Source organism: Passer montanus, unplaced genomic scaffold, assembly GCF_014805655.1.
Source record: "Passer montanus isolate IOZ18808 unplaced genomic scaffold, ASM1480565v1 scaffold25, whole genome shotgun sequence".
Lineage (NCBI taxonomy): Eukaryota > Metazoa > Chordata > Aves > Passeriformes > Passeridae > Passer > Passer montanus.
In genome coordinates, this window is record NW_024367149.1 from 7,204,719 (window position 1) to 7,223,957 (window position 19,239).

Consider the following 19,239-nt stretch of genomic DNA (forward strand, 5'->3'; position numbering starts at 1 on the left):
AGATAATGGCAGCTTTTTCAGAGATATGGAGCAGTTTGGGCTAAAAAGGGCTATTTGGTCTTAGGGACAGAGACTGAATTTGCAAAACAGCTTACCAGGCTCCAGCCTGCTGCCCACCTTTCACCTCCCCAAAGGCTCTTCAGAAAGCAATTTTTTTGCATATAATCTATTTTGGTGTCTGAGTCACTGCTTGTGTCCTTTCCAAAGCAGCCAATGTCCCTTCCCAGATGACAGATTACATCCCTTCAGACAGCACACAGCTCAGGTGGGAAACAGATGGAGCATCTGCAGACTGACCTGTATCACTCCCCTCCCCTGGAATTTGCTCAGGACAGCTGCAGTTTTGATGTGTGTCAGCACAAAGGCCCAGTTTACAGCCTCTGAGCAACAAATATTGTGAAAGTACTGAAACAGAGGTATAAACTCAGAAAAAAACCACAGATAAAGCAAGCAAGTGGAAAAGAGAAGATAGGGAAGGATGAAGGGAATTAAAAACGTTCAAAAGACTTTAAAGATCCTTTAGAAACTCAAGTTCTGTTAAAATCCACTGGGAGAACAGTCCTCTAAACTGTTTTAGAAAATGCCTTTCTAAGTTGATCTTTACAATACTAATTACAGTATTTTATTTGCTCATAGTAAAAAAAAAAGTTTTCTCTACACATCAATGACTGGACCCTCTACACAGTACTTTCTCCAAAATGATATTGCATGAACACATTCCTAACCCTGACTCACTACGCAAATTTTAAAGGGCAACTTGTTAAAAAAAATCAATCATCATCCTTTTCTTTGTTTAAGCAGCAATCCTTACTATCTCCACCAAGTGGAAAACGAAACAGAATGGAACATCTCCTGGATGGAGATGGATCTGTTTTCTTTAGCTACATGAAGAGCCAGGAAGATTCCTAGAGCTGTTTCTGGGTTTTACAGCCAGATTTGCAGTTTTCTGCAATACATCATACAGTGGGAGGTTTTATAAAAAACAAAACACAAATTAAGCTTACTTTCCCCAAACCTGCCAGTAATACCCATCACCCACCCAACTACTCCTCTAAGTTTTATATTCCAGGAGCTAAAAACTAAGCTTTACATTTAATGCAGACAAAGTACAGTTACACATATTGTGCATATGAAATGGATAAATACATGCAAGAGATTTGCAGCAATTCAGTGGACAGAGAAACTGAAAAAAACACACTAAAAACTCAGAGAACTTACAGCTTCTCTTCCAACAGCTGGGTAGAATGGGGTACCAAATAATTTTCTCCCATTGATAAATGCCTTCATTATGAAATTGGTCACTATTGGAGAAAGACAAAGTTATTGGAAAACAACAGAAAAGGCACAATTCAGTGAACATTCATCATCAGAAGACATTAAGAGCTTACTTTTCCTAGAGACTCCAGCACCCAGATTGTGATTCAAGTCAAAAGGATCTGCACAAAGAAGGGAGATAAAAAAAATCAGAGTTGGAAAAAATTTGCTGCAACAGAATTTTTTATTTTAATGCAGAGAATTCCATTTTAAATGCATTTGCAGAGTAGATTATAGCAAAGCAATGCTGAGAGTTTTAAAACTGTTATGTTAGTCAACCATAATAACAGTAAGAAGAACAATTCACTGACATTTAGTAAAAGTTATGAGTCATCAATTTTGCGAGCAGGACTTGCTAACAATGTTTCTTTTTGAAACAATGACTGTGGTTTCCTCACACAAAGATCCTGTGCACAGACAACAGCCTCTCAAGCAACAGAGTCAGTTCCTGCTCACGACTGGCCCCTCAGTTCAGCAGAGTACCTTCAATGGCAATGCACTTGGACGTCCACTGCTTCTCGAAGGTGGTCAAGAGCTTCTTCTGCCGGATGCTGATCACGTACTCCTTGAAGTCAAACTCCTCCGTGTAGAAGCGCAGCAGCCCCAGCCACAGCTCGCCCAGGGATTCCGTGTTCTTCCCGAGGGAAGGCAGGCGCTTCTTCTGCACGCAGGTGAAGACAAGTTATTCAGCTGCAGTTACTGCAGCACTGCTTCTCCTGAAATGCCTCTTTAATTACAAGTTTGTCTACTACAAATAGTTTATTTTAGTTATAGTAATGTTAAATCACTACAGTTAAGACTAAGCCTGGACTTATTTTAAGAATAAAAAATATTTTTCCTGCTTTATGTTATTTCGAAATCACCTAAAATAAACCAAGCAAAAGCAGAAAGTCATTTTAGCAAAATAGGACCCATTTGGGAAGTTGCAACACTATGGATATGGAAGTTTAATTAATTAATAAAATTAATATTTTATATATTACACTGTTAAAAATTTATTACTTTTCCTGAAAAGCAAGATTTAAATTTTACTTAGTCTTCTGGAATTAGAATATTACCAATTCTTCCATGTCATCAAAGAAAAAAGCATTCCATCCATCTACCATTCTTTGTGGAATCTGTTTGCCATCAAATATCTGCCAGAACAGAGAGTGACAGTTACTGCTCTAATTCAAAGTTGCTGTAAAATACTTGCAGTTCTTTTGGTAAAAAAATAATATAAAAATATAAATACTTTAATTTTAACAATTACTTCTTATACAGACAGAATTTCCCATTCTGTAAAAAGTTTGAAGGACTTTTTGCATTGTTGCTGTACCTCTCAAATTATTTGGATGTTTAATTTTTACTTGTTCTTTTCAACTAAGAACTACCTTGTCAAGATTCCAACGTCTCTCTTGCCCACAGATTCTCTAAGGAGACTTTATATGACTTCTATTACATTTTGACTTTAGCACAGCCAAGAGGAAATTCCACTGTTATTTAAATGCACTCTCAGGGTAGCAGTAAAATAAAAACCCCCAACCACTACTAAAGTATCAGATACTAAAGTATCAGCAAGAAAGTCTATGAGTCTCAACTGCAATGCTTAAGCCAAATTCCCTCTTGCAAAAGAAACCTAAAGAGGCAGAAAGGGATAATTTTCAGACATGCTTGGGAGTTCCAGGGTGTATCCAGGAAGAGGCAGATAGCTGAATAATTATACTCTCCCCTCCCATACAATGGGGGTGCAGAACATTATTTTCTAAATAAAGTTTCCTGGAACACATAAAATATTTATTTTAAGTTGCACCAAAGCATAAATTATCTTATTTTCCCCATATCAAATAATAAAATAAACTTCTTCTCTTACAGATAAAGTGTTGAGCATTATTTATTGCTGACAATAACTGGTTGAAGAAGTGGACTCACATTTCAAGAGCATCTGGTGCAGGCTCATAATTACAATTCCCTTCTCTCCATACCACCTGCCAATTTTTTTCTATCCTGTTCATCATATAAATATCATCATAAGACCAAAATCCCAAAGTAAATGTAATAGCAGAACTTAGGCACAACAGACTCCCAGGTTTGATCTAATTTTCTTGGTCAGTTTTACCTACTAAAACCAAGAGGGAGTTAAGAACCTGCTGATTAGAAGGGTCTCATATTTCATTTATCCCCTCTGATCCTAAAATCCCAGACTTCTCATATTTGGCTTGAAGAAAAAGTGCATCTATTTTCATAACCTCATTTTCTGAACCTACCTCCTGAAGAACTGGAATAACTGGTGGATTTCTCTGCTGTAGAAAGTACAAAACCATAAGAATATAGGCATACGAAGACAGACTACCACGGGATGCGTCACCAATATCGCAGCGCTGAAAAAACACATTTTAAACAAAATGCTGAATACACATTTTACTGTTCAAGACTAACAACTATGTCAGAGAGCAAACAAAAACCCCATAAGTAACAGCAAATACATTCACCTCATAATTAAAAATTGTTTTATGAAGCCTGAAAAATAAATACACCCAAGAGTCAACTGCCATCTGGCAAATCCATAGCATAATTTGTCTAACATAAAAACAGAAAAGCTTTTCATAGCCAAAATACTTTAAAAAATTTTATAATGTGCCAAACTGAAAAAAAACCCCAAAGTAAAATTCCCAAAACATAAATGCCAGGTTTCAATACCGTTAAATTTAATTTTCCTTAACTCATGCTGCAAGAGCTGTTTCTATGATTCCTTAATATTTTGGCTCCCTCTCCCCTTTTAAAGAAATAATTCATTAACAGCAAGGATTTCCAGGTTGTACTGGCAGTGCAGACCACATGTGGCATTTTGCTAGCAAACATACACATACCTAATTAAACCATGGTGCAGCCTGCACAACACAGTGCAAAACAAACAGCCCTGACCAAGTCAGGGAGTTGGAGCCAGATGAGCTCAAGGTCCCTTCCAACCCAAGCCTTGCTGTGACTCTGACCAGTGAATTACCTTACTATGCTTGAGTATCTCATTACAGTATAACCCTTCCACAGCACCTGCCTCTAAGCTATCCTGTGTTTTGAGCCTGTGTCACATCAAACAATGCATTTTTAACCTCCTAGGGCTGGAAAAAACAGGGATTTGTAAATTACTTTCACATTAGCAGCAGCACTGACAGCTGTTCCTGAGTTTTCTGCCAATGCAAGCAGAGGAGGAGGCATTTTGCTTAAAACCAGAGTATTTGTATAGCTACGAAGTCACTTCCATACATTTACATTCAGGAGTGTATATCCCACAACTTGAATGTTTCATCTTTGCAGTAGTATTTTTAGAACATGCACAACAGAATGCAATGCTACAAAAAAAAGAGTAAGATTCATTCTTATTATCAATACAAGGCATTTTTAATCTGGACACAGAAGAGACATGGCAATATTGTGCACTACTGTGACCACATTAAGAAAAAAGTCATTGCTAGTCTCAGTGACAGTATAATGAATGTGTCCATTCCATTCTGGCACAAAGTTATTTTATTCATCTTGAGGTATTTTATTACATGAACATCTGGTAGCATGATTCACCATCTCTATAAGCCATTTTTTATTTGCCCCAGTTCCACTAAGCTTTCTTTGGATATACTGTGTTTAATACTGCAGCTTGAATAAAAAGCAATGCCACGTTTCAATTACCAAAGGCTGTATAATATAAAATTTTGATAGAATATCATAACAAAAGATGCAGGAAATCTGACATTTCCAAATTCTTAAAGTCAAGTCTATGTCCTAGGCACACTGAGACTCAGGCATTCATTCATCACCCCATACCTACCTGTTCCTGACTTTTATATTAAGTCAAACAAGGCAAGCATGCCAGAAGAAAGCAGCAGTAATCTCTGGGCTGGTGCCAGATATGGAAACTTGGGAAGCCCATGCACATCCACATGCCCCTACATCTTAGAGTTACCAATTTTTCCAGTTTTGTTTGGGTGGGGGTTTTTGTTGGTTATAATTGAAGCTGGTTTGAAATTGAAGAAAAAAAGGAAAGTTTTCCTCTTATCAGCTTTCTCTTACACAGAAATCTTCCAACAGACAGCAGAAGGTACAGGATTTGATTTTGATACACACAGTCTGATGGAGCACAGATTGGGTGGGGGTTTTTGTTTGTTACAACTGAAGCTGGTTTGAAATTGAAGCAAAAAAGGAAAGTTTTCCTCTCATCAGCTTTCTCTTACACAGAAATCTTCCGACAGCAGAAGGTACAGGATTTGATTTTGATACACACAGTCTGATGGAGCACAGTAACCTTAAGAAAGTGCATTTCATATCAACAGCATTCTACTGCCTCCATTCCAGTTGGTAGTGGCAAAAGGCAAACTCAGTGGCTGCAGCAGAAAACACTGTATTGTACAAATCAGTACCTTCTTTTTATATTACCTTTGCAAAAACTTTCATTGTGTAGCCCAGATATTGCACCCTAGGATCAATAGCTGCGTAGGTAGCCAGCATCCTTGTGTTATGCTGTGCCTGGAAAAAGGGAAAAAAATTAAACTGGTGTCAGGGTGAGCCAATTATGTAAGAAATTGCACAATTTCACAGTGTCAGGTGAAAGCTGGAATGAGCTGCACTATTCATGATGGCACACAGGCCACAGTGGATGTAGTGGCTTTTCAGAAGTATCCCCAAAACAAGACTTTCTGTGCTGTACCCTGCTTTGCCATCAGGTCACACACAGGGACCCATGTCAGGCTGAGGGTGTGGGCCACTGAATTTAAATAATATAGAAGAAAAACACAAACACAACAAAGCACTTTAATTCTAGTTTCAAAATTATTCCCTCAAATGGTTATTTGGGTAAGATAGAAAGAACTAAAAGCTTTCTTTGGACACAGAAGGACACAAGCAGATGCTCACCAGTGTATTGTACAAACTGATATCTCCTTCCAAGCCACTCCGCCTGTGCTCAAACTTCACTATAGGCACTTTGGCTGTTGTTATAGGCAAGATGTTCCTCAAACCTGGGGAAGCAACACTCTAGTACATAAAACATTTCCATTAACAACATTTATAGAAAATCTAACTGCAAAACAAATAATAATTTAAAGCACCTACCTGGATGTTTCTTAAGAACTTTTGCCAAACCTTCTATTATTTCTTTGCAGTTTAATTTCTAGGAAAAACAAAGATCACAGCTTCAGATGTTAAAACATGGATCCTATTCCAACAAGCACATTTACTATCACATATAATTCATGGATGAAAAGTCTATGTACAAAAAGGAGCAAGCATTAAGCCAGCACATTAATTTACACAAACTCATATGCTCTGTGTGGACATCTACAGTACACTGTGTGTCAATAAGGTATTAAAATAAAATAGGCTGGCTCTTGCTTCAGTTGTGCAAAGTGCAACAAGCCAATGTGCAACTAGCAAATCCTACCTTTCCTGTGTACAGAAATCTTAACTGAATTAAAAAACCTTAAAGAATCCTTGAATTTGAAAGAGCAGATTTTATCCATTTCAAAACTCTTACCTCTGCATTTTCATGACCTTCCAATGTCATGCAGATATCTAGATCACTGTCCCGAAATCCAAATCCATTCTTTGAGGAGCCAAATAAGCAAAGCCTAGCTTTGTCTGATCAAAAGAAAAGACAAGAAAAAGGTAATTTCTTTTACAATTGAATGGTAAGTGCTTAGTATGAAATATTGCTTAACTGCAATGTGCCCAAAAAATTGAGCTTAAAGAGAGAGCTTACACTGTCACTTCAAAGACCTCAGCTTTGATAAAGGACGAAGTACAACACTTCAGACATTACTTACAGAAAGCAAGGCAGGATAAAAATTTATTTTATGTATTTTTTTATGACTGAAGTACATTACAGTTACTATCATCATTAAATGGCATCTCTAAACGTGGTGCAATGTTTTGTGGTATGCAACTGCACTTTCCTGCTTTTAATAAATCAAAATAATGTGCAAACCCAGTCACCAGTACAGCTTTACCCCACAGATAAGATAGAGCTACTCCCAGGGTAGCAAAAGTAATATTTCTGGTTCCATTCAGAGTTATCTAGGTTGCATATTTCTCCTATGACTAGGTAAATTTGGTCAATGAGTTTTTGTAATTGTAATATATTCTTCAAGAAGACATAAGCAGTAAGATTACAATACTTTATGAAACATTCTTTCCCAATTGCTTTGTTTACATTTTTGTTTGAAACACGATATTACTAAGTATTTTCATTCTTGGATGGCAAAATCATGTTGTTAAAACAAATTCTTTCCTAACTGCAAAGAATACATTGATCTGTTCAACTGAAATGAATGCTAAGAAAATAGATCTAACACCTATTCACAGCTTTTTTTCCTAAACTTTAATAGAACTGGAAACTTTAAGTCTTTCAAGGCTTTGTAACGGGTCTCAATCCTCAGCTGCTGCCAGTAAGTGGAGGCACAGCCAGTGGACAGAATTCCCAGCTCCTTGATCACAGGTCAGCTACAGCAGAATGGCTTCCATGGACTGGAATTCAGGAGACCTGGGTTTGGTACCTGGCCCTAGCACTGTTTTGCACCTCCTATAAAAAAATCACTTGGCATCTCTGTGCCTTGACTTCCATCCCTGTAGTAAGACACTTTTGCTTGCTTTATGTAAGGGATGTGAAGGTAGAAATCCTGATGAGTTTAAGATACTCAAGCACTGGTGACTAGGCAACAAAAGTCCCTGGCCCATGACCAAAGCTAACACTAAACCAAGCCAAACTTTCTTCTTGGCCTGACTGGAGCAGTCCTGTGCTTGCATTACTACTCTGGCAGCTCTTCCTCCACTCTAGGGACATTTCCATGGAATAGCATGAAGGGATGTTCAATGTTGAAGTCTGCAAGACAGCTTTGCAAATGGAAGGAAAAGAGATGCCCCTGCTTGCTGCAAGCAAGGAAAATAAAATGAGACAAACCACATCTTTGCTTTTTCAGTCATGTTGTCCAGAACACATTCTCAAGAATCACTACCTAAGGTTACATACCATTATATTCTTTTCGAATAAATCTCTCCAAACTTGCCAGTATTTGTTCTCTGTTTTGTTGCTCAGATAAAGGAGGGGATAATTCATCTAAGTAAAAGCAAATTAAAACACAGTCAGACATGACATTCAGCACCTCAAGAATCTTTTTCAGGTAATTAAAAGATTGGATGGGGTTTTTTTGTTGTGCTTGCTTTGCTTAAATCTGTGGTTTTCTTTTTATATGATTAGAGTCTTCCAGATTTTATTTCAAGACATCCAATTTTTCAACCACAAAGTGTCCGGGTGGGCATCTGGCATCCAGCCAAGGTTAACTCATGACAGCACCCTCAAAAGATGCCATAGAATTTGATAAGCACAAAAATTAGTTCTGCCCCTGGGAACACCAGTAGCTTTTTACAAACCAGTTGAAAAATCCCATATAACATCAGCTTCTCAAATCTGTTATAAGTTATCTCAGCCATGGATTATCTGAAAATTAAAATACTGATCCATTTGTAGCCTAGGGCACCTGGAAGAGCTTCTTCTACTGAATTGTGAATAATTGTAAATAAGTAATTTAACCCTAGAGTTTATAATTCTTCCAGGTTACAGATCACAGAATATAGTGGAGTACAAACACTTTCTGAACTTACCAAAACATCTTTTACACACTATATCAAGTATTTCCCGAAATCTGTCTGTCATTGGTGGTAGTGGTTTTAGATCAATTTTCTTGAAATCCTCTGGGCAATCATTTTTGGAATGTCCATCCCGTTTGCAGATGCTGCATACTATAGTTGGTGGCTTTTTAGGGGGAAAAAAAAGGAAAATTCTATTTGTGTACTTAAGACACTTAAGACAGTTCAGCAGACCTAACACTTCCAAGCAACCAAGAACATTTGACATATGAACAATAACAGAGCCTCTACAAAGAGCACAACACCTCTCAACAAGCTGCATTTAGTTCCCACAACTCTCAAAACACCTGGAAATTCTACAAGAAAGTAGGCAAGGGAAGGCAGAAATAACCCACAAATAACCAGAAAGAAACCCAGATTTTTTGTGTGGAAATAAAAAAGCTCAAGATGAGAGAAACAGACCATTTAATGCAAACGTCACACAGGATGATGCTTCCTGTCCTGAATAACAGGTACTCTACAAAGGCTCCCACCCATACCCCAGACTGAAACAACCCCTGTGGGAACCCCACCATCTTTCCACTCTTAGATTTAATGACTTCAAAGTACCAGCCCAGTGATCCATGACCAGCACTGCTTACCTTTCCTGACGTAAAAATAAACTTATCAAACACATAATGCATTTCTTCTGTTGAGAGCCTGCCTTCCTCTTTGAGATCCTGTGTTTCCAGCCCTGCTTTGCAGCTGGCCGAGGTAGCTGGGGTGCCAGTGCACTTCGTCTGCGGAGACGACTCCGGGACCAAACTCTGCCTGCTTTCAGCATCAGAAAACTCATTACTGGAATTGGTGTCATCAGGCTGATGCGCACTGCAGTTACAGTGGTGGCTGAGCTCACCCTCAGTTAGACACACTGAAATTTCAAAATCATCCCTCTCTTTAGGTGATTTTTCCTTTAATTCACAGCATTCATTGGAAATAAGGGGTAAAGCTTCTTCTTTGTCTTCATCATAGCTAGAGTCCAATGTTGAAAGTAGCAAAGGGTCCATGTCCTGGGAGGTACATCTTTTGGCTACAGCTTCTACCACTTTATTACATTCAACTTCATTCTCTGGTATGTTACATCCACTTCCTGTAACTTCTTTATCTACATTTTCCCCTTGTGGAAGGCAACAGTTTGCTACAGGCTCTTCAGATCGTGTGGATTTCTTATTATTCGTTTTCCCTTTTTCTTTTTTCTTGGTATCTGGCTTGGATTTAATGCCATCTTTACTTTGTGGACATGCAAAATATTTATATGCTGTCCTAAATCGCTCCAGGATGTACTCAAATACCATCTGGCTATTTAGACTTCGTGCAACATTCCTCTTTAGTGCAAAAGGATCTGGGAAGAAAAAGAACAATTTAATTAGTAATCTTTAACTTCTACATTTCACAAAGCAGCTGAAATCCCTAAGTTATTACAGGGCAGTTAAGAAGATTCTTATATTATAATTCAGAATTGTATATGGATATACATAGAGAATGAAAGACCCACAATTTTTTTCAGAATTCTTCCAAACAAAACATACCCATGTGCATCCATGAATGGCTGACTATCAAAAACAATTCTAAACAGTGTTACTCAAAAAGAAAACCATGGGTATATTGCACCATTATATCATGGCCAATTTCTAAACTAAAAATTCTAATAAACATACAAAGGCAAAATAAATAGATGCCAGGCAGAATCTTTTTTTCGTCCACTGAATAAAGACTTTCATTTCCCATAAGAAATTCATTTGTCTACGAGTAACATTAAGGATGTAAGGATTGTATGAACCAATCTCACCAGGATCCATTCTTAGTCCTTCCTAATGATTTCTAGATCAAACATGTTTTCCAAGCAAAAAGAGCTCCTGCATAGTTGCTATAAGTTTGCCTGGAAGATAGTACCAAACTGAGATTCTGTTACTTCATAACATCAGCTACAAACTCAACATTGGGAAAAAAAAAAGGCAAAAAGGAGAAGTAAAAAAACATAAAGCAAACAACACAATTAGCCCAATAACAGCAGGTGTCAGAACCAGAATACAAGTTGGTTTTTTGAAATTATTTCTCATTTCTTCCTCAATGATTTGTCCTGCCACCTTATATCCCACATGTTGAATAAACACTTCCTTACTTTTTCTACACTCTAGCTAAAAGTGATTGAAGAAAAGAATTGGGAGAGGAAATTAAAAGTCACAGGAATGATCTCAACATCCACTACTCAACCTGTGCCTCAAGAATTTATTGCTTGTTTATCTGTTCTACTTTCCTTCTCACTCTTCTTGTACCTTATTGACTCATCCTTCAAAGTACCTCTGTACCTCATTCTCTGTCTGTATGATTCTCTTTGTCCTCTCCATCGCCTCAAGTGTTACAGATAAGCCACTTCAGCAACATCTCTAGAAAGTGTTCAAAAGTCATTATTCATGCTTTTATAAAAATATCACCTTACATGGTTTCTTAGCCTTCCTCAAATACCCAATTTCTCTATTCTTAAAGTCAATTCAGAATGCCACACATCGCTCTGCAACTCAGTGACTTTCCCTGCTTTTTAGACAGAGAAAACTTGTGTTTAAAGAGACTAAATAGCTGACAAAATATATATTCAAGAGACTTATTGTCCAGATTCTTGTAACAGATTTGCAAGTTAAGCAAATGCAGATGCTAAAGCAGGATGACTACAGAAGTGGGAAGGGATCAGCCTACCTTCAATGGCTATTCGCCTCTTAGGCCAGTTTTTATTCTCTCTGGTTAAGAGCTCTTGTACCCGTATGCTGATGACATATTCCTCCAAAGCAAACTCCAGTGTGTAAAACTTCAAAAGTTCCAACCACAGTTGCCCCAGTGAAACTTGGTGAGGGGTTTTGAATGCTAAGAGAGACTGAAAAACATGGACACAAGTGCTCAACTGCAATAAGAAATTAATATTCCCCTTTTTTTGTCGTGATTCCATCCAACATCTATGTTTGAAAATAAAAAATATAGGGATAAGAGCAAATGTTTTTCAATTAAATTAAGTCAAGACTTACAATTCCATGTTTCTCTTTCACATTGCTTTGGTTGTCCACTTCTGAGCTTGTTGCCTTCTTGCCACCACCTTTCTGTTGTTCAACTTTAGCTTTGCTTTCTGCTCCAACAGAGTTTTTTGCTGCACCATTTGTGGGTGGTTTGTACTCCCACCTTACAAATTCTTCATCTTCCACCCCTTTCAGCTGGTGGTCATCTGGCCTCTTTGAATCAAAGCCTTCAATCTAACAACAATTAAAGTGGGTCTGAAACAAGACTGCATATAATACATACAACCAACAGTTTTCAGCAAATGTAACACTGACTACTGTGGTATTCATACCCCTCAAGATTAACAGATGTCAGAGACAGAAATTCAGAGAAATAAAGAAGAAAATAATTGCCTTTTCTCCAAAACACAGATGACACAACTATACAGCCTGCTACAAGTGCCTTTTAAAAAAGTCTTCAGAATCATCAAGCATCATCTGTGTGAGCATGAAGTACCAATGCACTTTATTTATCATTTTCTTTGGCAATCAAATTCTGCATTTTTATGAGGCTGCAGAACACAGAAATAATGCCAACAATTTAATAATGAAGTTACTATATTACCAAACCACTTACCCAATTGCCCAAATAGGACGGTAAAATACGTGGTTTTCTTTGCTGAAGAAAAAATATCACCATTAAGGCAAAGGAATATGAGGGAATTCCACCTTCAGCCTGACAGTCAATGTGACAGAGCTGTAAGAGAAGAAATAATTACTTTTCCCATGTAACACCAGAATTTTAGTTTACAATCTATTACAAAAAGACAAATACTAAAGAAATGTGAGAAACATACTAGAGTGAAATACAAAATGCTGTATCTCAGAAATTGCAGTGGTCACGCTATGTCACGTACAGACAGAATAAAAACCAGCAATTCATACAGTGAATTAAGAAATACTATCTCATCATATATTATTCTTTTCAGTTTCACCACATTTTGTGATTGTGGGACATATTTATGCTGCCATCTAGAATTTCAGTCAACACTATATGTACATCTAGTACATTGTACACAGTGCTTAAAAAGAAGTATTGAGGATAATTAAATAACTTACTCTTGCCCAGTAGCGGAAAGCCAAAACCAAGGGAATCAGGACAGGCTCCAGTTTACCAAGTGCAGCCAGCAGGTCAGTTGTAAGGCAAGCCACGTCATTCCTAGCACTTACTTTGCATGTCAAACCACTGCAATCACAAATGCAGAACAGATAAAGGGTTATCACTTTGTGGTACAGATGGGCCAGGGACAGGTGGGGCATCACACCCCCTGTAATAAAAACATCCATCAATGTCTCCCTATGTAAGAACCTGAATTTTTTAACAAAAAGCTACAGAATATATTTACATTTTCTCTACTATTAGCTTATTGACTGCATCTAGAACTTACAGTTCACTACAGTGAAAAATACAAAACAGCATTAAGAATTTGCTCTTAAGTTCTGCCATTACTTAATTACATTATCTTGCACAATTCAATTGCCAAGTATACTGTCTACATTCTAAACACTTAAACAAATTAATTAATACTCCAGACCTGCTGCACATTAAGAGTTACACTAAGGTAAACCCACAAAACAGCTTCTCTAAAAACTTTCCTTTAGCTTTTCAGAACAATTACTGCTATTCTGTTACAAACACAGGAAAAGCCAAGCCCACTCTTGTTGCATTTACTTCCCCAGAGTTTCAGTCCATACCTCTGGCCAGTTAAGAAATCATGTTTCATTTTGGAGGTTGCTACTTCTTAGGAATTTACTGAAACTGTCAGATGATGTGTCCTTTCTGGCAATGTCTATCTTATAAATGTTTTTAAAGCCTTGGCTTAAAACTGCTGGCAAAAAATTTAAATAACTGAAAACCACTCCACTTTTCCCCCAGTTAACTAAAAGATAATGTCAGATTCCAACACCCAGTGAGTTCTGTATAGCCCCAAAGTAGATTTCTTTCTAAATTACATTTCTGTGTATGAGCAATTCTCTTTTAATACAAATGTTAGCTGAATGTTACAGTAATACTTCTTGTCAGGAGTGCAGGCAGGCAACTACTATGAACAAGCATAGTAGCTCATTAAAAACTTCTTTCAGTCACACATACCTTTTAACATCTTTGCAAAAGACAACAGGAACTTTGGCATGGAAATCCGACTCCACATCTGAGTAGACAGCTAAGCAATGAAGGAGAAAAAACACACTTTGTTTCAAAGTTTCTTACAGTTTTCCCAATTCTGTCTTTAAAATTATTACATTTATGCCATGATTTTTCAGAACAACTCAAATTAAGTGCTGCATAGCTAAGCAGTACCAATATTTGCTGGTTACTTTTGATGCTCACCACCAGTACCAGATAGCCAGGCTGTGCTCCTGACAGAACCATGAGGCTACAAGTTTTGGAAGTCTTGGAACAGCTCTCACTCACATACATATGCAAGTGGAAAGCAGCTTTTGAGTTGATTGCTTATAATTAATCCTACAAAAGGTTAAACCTTTTTACTCTGGCATCTGACATTACTGCCACAACTTCTAGCAACTTGAACTGGAGCACTCTCTGCTCCAGCTTCTCATCTCTCATTCACATAAACACTGGTGTTCAAAAAAAACCACATTCATGAAAACAGCCCAGATACTTTGGCTGAAAACCCACCAAGTTTTCTAGGTTCACAGAAAATTTAAACATAAAAACAACTAAGCAGCAGATGGAATGCTAAATAGAAATGAGATGCAACTAAAACTCACCACTGTTCTTCAAGATCTCAAGCACCTGGATCAGAACATCTGGCTGACTCATCTACAATGACAAAATTAGAGCAGGTCACATTATTGAGACTAATATTTTATTTTACATTTTGTTTCAAACTACTTGGGTTGCACAACTAGTAACTCTGTGTTCCTCAACAAAGTGAAATCATTTGTCAGTATGAATAAATTGACTGTACCTGTCTACACCATGAAAACAGGTGCCAGTAAACCTCACAGCCAGCCTTCCTTTAGCCTACAGCTCTAGTGAACACTTCTGTTCTAGCTCTGCATTAACAGGACAAATAAAAGCACTTGCCATATATTCAACAGTTTCATTGTCAATGAAATAGACAGCAATAAAGAATTTTAAGTCAGGACTTTCCCAGGAGTTTTTAAAGGTTATCATTTTGAAACACATGCAAGTGCAGCAGTTGAGTGTCTATCAAGAATGTGCTGCTAATATCAGTAAACATGAACCAACAATTTCCTTATCTAAGGAATGTCACTTTTACCCCAAATTTTAGAAGTGGGGGGGGGAATCAAAACCTACAAGAGTTTACAGTCTGAATCCTGAGCTCATGGAAGCACACTTAGCCAAGCCAACTATTTTCATGCTGCTTCAGTGCTTACTCAAAAAAAATTAGAAAAAGCCTAGCATAAGGTTGTCCAAACAAAATAAAACAAAAACCACCCAAGAATTAAAGTTATCTAAAGGGCAATGAAAACTTCCAGCACAGCACAGATGACATCAAGTCAAAGATTAGATACTTTGTGCTCTTCTAACACCATGTGCCCCAAAAGAAGATGAATGCAATGGAATAGAAATAAATGTGGATAGGCATGATTTAAAAACCAGTCTTAATTAATATAAGATAATATCTACACACCTTAGGGGGGAATTTGATATCAATGTTAACATCACTGGTCTTAAAAGCAAATCTAGTTAAACAGGAGCCATACATCCTCAGGGAACAGTCTGGAGAGAGAGAGAAGCATAATTATTTGACAGTTAATATGTAAATAATAACAGTTAATATGTAAATAATCTTTTCTTTAGTGGATGATGCATACCTTGCTTCAGATACTGCACCTCACAAGTGGCACTCCCAGATTAATAAACATTGAACCCCTTTCTCACTCTTGTGAGGGGTAGACACTTCCATAACACAGCATCACAGGCAAACAAATAATTCAAATACTGTAACCACCAAATGTCCAACATTTTCCAAGCTGCTTTAAAGATTTTTTGCAATTGTTCTGTTTGTTTTTAATATAAAATTAAATATGCAGTAACAATAACTGTCACCATCTCAACGTAGGATTTTATGTAACAGCTTTTGTTAACTACAGCTTGATTTCACTGCAGCTCTTAGCCAGTTACAAAATTCTTTGATGCCTCACAGACTTCTGTATGAGGCACCAATCTGTTGATTCCATCAGCAAGTTCCAACACACAGTTCCACAAAATATGTATGTATATAAACATAACTTCAGTACAATCCAAGGGACAGAGTACAGTGTCCATTCAGTGTTTTAATTAACGCAGTTACCTGCAAAGATGCAGAACAGATCTAAACTAACTAGGAAATACCTACTCAGCAATAATATGAGAAATGCTATTCCATAAACAATCATTTATCCCAATTCATTATTAAATTTTTGCAGATGAAAACTTTGCTGTAATAGAAGCTAGGGTCTCCCATACTTAAATCAGCTGAAAAATGAGAGTTCTCAATCCTTCCCAAATCCAACACCCTGCTCATGCAGGGTCATCTAGAGCAGGTTGCCCAGACTGTGTCCAGTTGGGTTTTGAAAATCTGCACGGATGGAGGGACCACAACCTCTTCAGTCAACCTGTGCCAGTGCCCAACCACCCTCACAGCAAAGAGGATTTTTCTCGTGTATCTTCCTTTATGTTTGTTCTGACCAAACTCATTCAATCAGAAACATCAACTAAACCACTCTCAAAAGAGAAAATAGATCTTGCACATACACAGCTTCAAGCCTATTTTCACTGCTTAGAAACCAGCCCTCTCAGAACTAAAGTATGTATGGTTAATAAAAATAATTTGCAATTTCTTCCAATGGCTTATCATAGTAGTAAGAATTTTTGCATAGTTCTAATGTGAGCTCAAGAGAAAATCATGCCAGAAGATCAGATGTTTTCTACACAGCACATGAATTAAATTTTTCTCAATTTACAACTTAGGAAAACACATTTACTAGAACATAGCTGGGCTTTGAAAAGGAGAATAACAAACTGTCATTTACTATTACAGATTCCCCTTCCACTACTCCTACATCTCCACAGAAGCTCATCAGCCCAAACAAGTCAGCCAGACAAAGTAACAATAGTTTTCCTGAGCATTTATGTAAAAAATGTTATGTGAAAAAGCTTTGTCTTATGCTTCCCACTATAAGTGAAAAACTCCCTAGAGTGCCAGAACAGAAGTTTGCACTAGGAGCCACTTACTAGAGAACAGACAGATTACCAAAACCTCCACCCTACAAATCCCTGTTCTATTCAGCACCTTTTGTTTAAGCAGATACTTCATAGAGCATCTAAAACCAAAGATAATCATCCTGCACATACCAAAATCTTTCTTACAGCTCTATGTTTATAGAGCAAAGGGGAAAAAAAAGGTATTTATAAAATAAATGGATGGTAGAGAACAACACCTGATTCCAACGTAGATGAAATTAAAAATTTCCAACTTTTTTTTGGCAATGAGATTAGTATTTTCTTCTGTTCAGATGCACTGAACACCAAACCACTGTTAGCACGAAGTCAACATCACTCTAGCTCCAAAATCTGATTTCAAACTCCCAGTGCATTAACTACAGGAGCTGATGGGAAATCAATGCAAAAAAGCAAATGTCAAATATTATCCTTCTTGTTATCTTATCTCACCACTTTAAAGAGGATCAATAAACACATCTGAAAGAAGGACAAGGAAGCACAATCATATTTTCTTCTTTTTGTATATTTGTTAATCCTTTAAAAATCAACTGCCAGCCTGTATTGAAAAGCCTGACTATGTTAATATTGTACACTACCAAGATAATTTAACCCCAAATGCACTCATTCACCATTGATGAAGGTATCAAAAATATACATACAAATAATGAAAAATTTTCACCTAAAGCAAATTGAGAATATTATGAATACCTGGTAAGGGCTGTTGAATGATTTTCTCCATCTCATTTACAATCTCTTGCCGAATTCTGAAGTCCTCATCTGAGATGCCTTGTTCATTTGCTGCCTCGATGAGAGTGAAACTCAGAGCAGCCAACTGTGCAGACGAGGGCGGCGGGAGCGCCCGCAGCTCGTTTTCTTCTTGCTTTTCCTGAATAATTGGTGGATGATGTAATTAAAAACTGGTATTTTAAGAAGAAAGGCTATCTCTTACTGCTATATTGGAACATGCTGTTTGTGTCCTGACCAACACTTCCAAAGGGAGGAACTCTGCCTGGCCTAACTGGCAAATACAATAGTGTGGTCCCAGGAATGGGAGCAGAGGCTCAGTGTTTAAAGCAGAAAATGTCATTTCACAGCTGGCAACTGGAGAGGGAATCTTCTGTATTCCTTTCCTGAACCACATTTTCTGACAGTTCTGAAGCAGAATTCATCCAAGAAAATAAAAAGCTGTAATTGTTCCTACATCATAAAAGTAACTGAGCTGGAAAAGTCACATAGATTTTTTTCAGAGTGGATTGTACTTGAAGAAAAGTTATCAGACGCAGAAAAAGTATTCCTAGCTCCAAGGAAATTTTATAAGTTGAGTCCCATTACTGCTAAAACAGCTGGTTCCAGAAAGTACTGCATTTAGTGCACCCAATCCAACAGCAAGAACACATCAGATGCATCAAGTCATTTGGGACTAAGTACAACTCCTTGTTCCATGAATTCAACAACAACATGAAAGATATAACTGAAATAAATAATAACTATAAAATAAATATGCACTAAGAAAACACAGTACAGTATGAAAATGTTTCTTTAGTTCTAGGCTGCATCTCTCAACTCTTCTGTTCTTATCTGAACAAATTAAATGTAAGAAAGAATATGAGCATTTTTAAAGTAGTATGGGATTTTTTTTTATGTCACCATGTTAGGATTTTTCTTGAGTTGGGGAACCACAGCTGTTGCTGAGCCTATTTGATTGTCAGGTATCTCACAGAGCTGTAAACAGGAGCATTTTATGCAGCAACATTTAAGTCAGTTATATAGATATCACCATGATGCTGCACATAAAGCTACCTGGGGTAAGTGTTAAAAAATGAAACTCCCTGTCCTCCACAATTCCATTCAGTGCTAAAGAAACCTCTTTAGAACTGCTCAGTTCTCATCTTCATGCCCAGATGAAAAGCATGGTAAGGAAGCATTTATAGATCAATCATAGGGCTGGCTCGTTTTTTTAAGCATGATGCAATTTAGGAGACAGTGAGATAACCAGAATCCTTTACAAATAATCACTGACCATAATGTAAAAATGTT

The 19,239-nt window shown here is 37.3% G+C and overlaps 1 protein-coding gene across 2 annotated transcripts in view; it reads right to left on the reverse strand.

The window, feature by feature from the left end:
* The window catches only part of TUT4 (terminal uridylyl transferase 4), a 36,048-nt gene that overhangs the window by 10,003 nt on the left and 6,806 nt on the right, over window positions 1-19,239 (reverse strand). For both annotated transcript variants that reach the window (XM_039711306.1, XM_039711305.1), the window contains exons 4-23: window positions 17,911-18,088; window positions 15,629-15,717; window positions 14,739-14,790; window positions 14,101-14,170; window positions 13,068-13,194; window positions 12,586-12,705; window positions 11,982-12,203; window positions 11,659-11,833; window positions 9,567-10,306; window positions 8,941-9,091; window positions 8,309-8,395; window positions 6,818-6,921; window positions 6,397-6,454; window positions 6,199-6,302; window positions 5,722-5,811; window positions 3,561-3,674; window positions 2,373-2,450; window positions 1,798-1,975; window positions 1,389-1,436; window positions 1,219-1,301 (exon numbers count right to left, since the gene is read on the reverse strand). In XM_039711306.1, coding sequence (XP_039567240.1) covers window positions 1,219-1,301; window positions 1,389-1,436; window positions 1,798-1,975; window positions 2,373-2,450; window positions 3,561-3,674; window positions 5,722-5,811; window positions 6,199-6,302; window positions 6,397-6,454; window positions 6,818-6,921; window positions 8,309-8,395; window positions 8,941-9,091; window positions 9,567-10,306; window positions 11,659-11,833; window positions 11,982-12,203; window positions 12,586-12,705; window positions 13,068-13,194; window positions 14,101-14,170; window positions 14,739-14,790; window positions 15,629-15,717; window positions 17,911-18,088 — 2,868 coding nt within the window. The remainder of the gene's footprint in view (window positions 1-1,218; window positions 1,302-1,388; window positions 1,437-1,797; window positions 1,976-2,372; window positions 2,451-3,560; window positions 3,675-5,721; window positions 5,812-6,198; window positions 6,303-6,396; window positions 6,455-6,817; window positions 6,922-8,308; window positions 8,396-8,940; window positions 9,092-9,566; window positions 10,307-11,658; window positions 11,834-11,981; window positions 12,204-12,585; window positions 12,706-13,067; window positions 13,195-14,100; window positions 14,171-14,738; window positions 14,791-15,628; window positions 15,718-17,910; window positions 18,089-19,239) is intronic.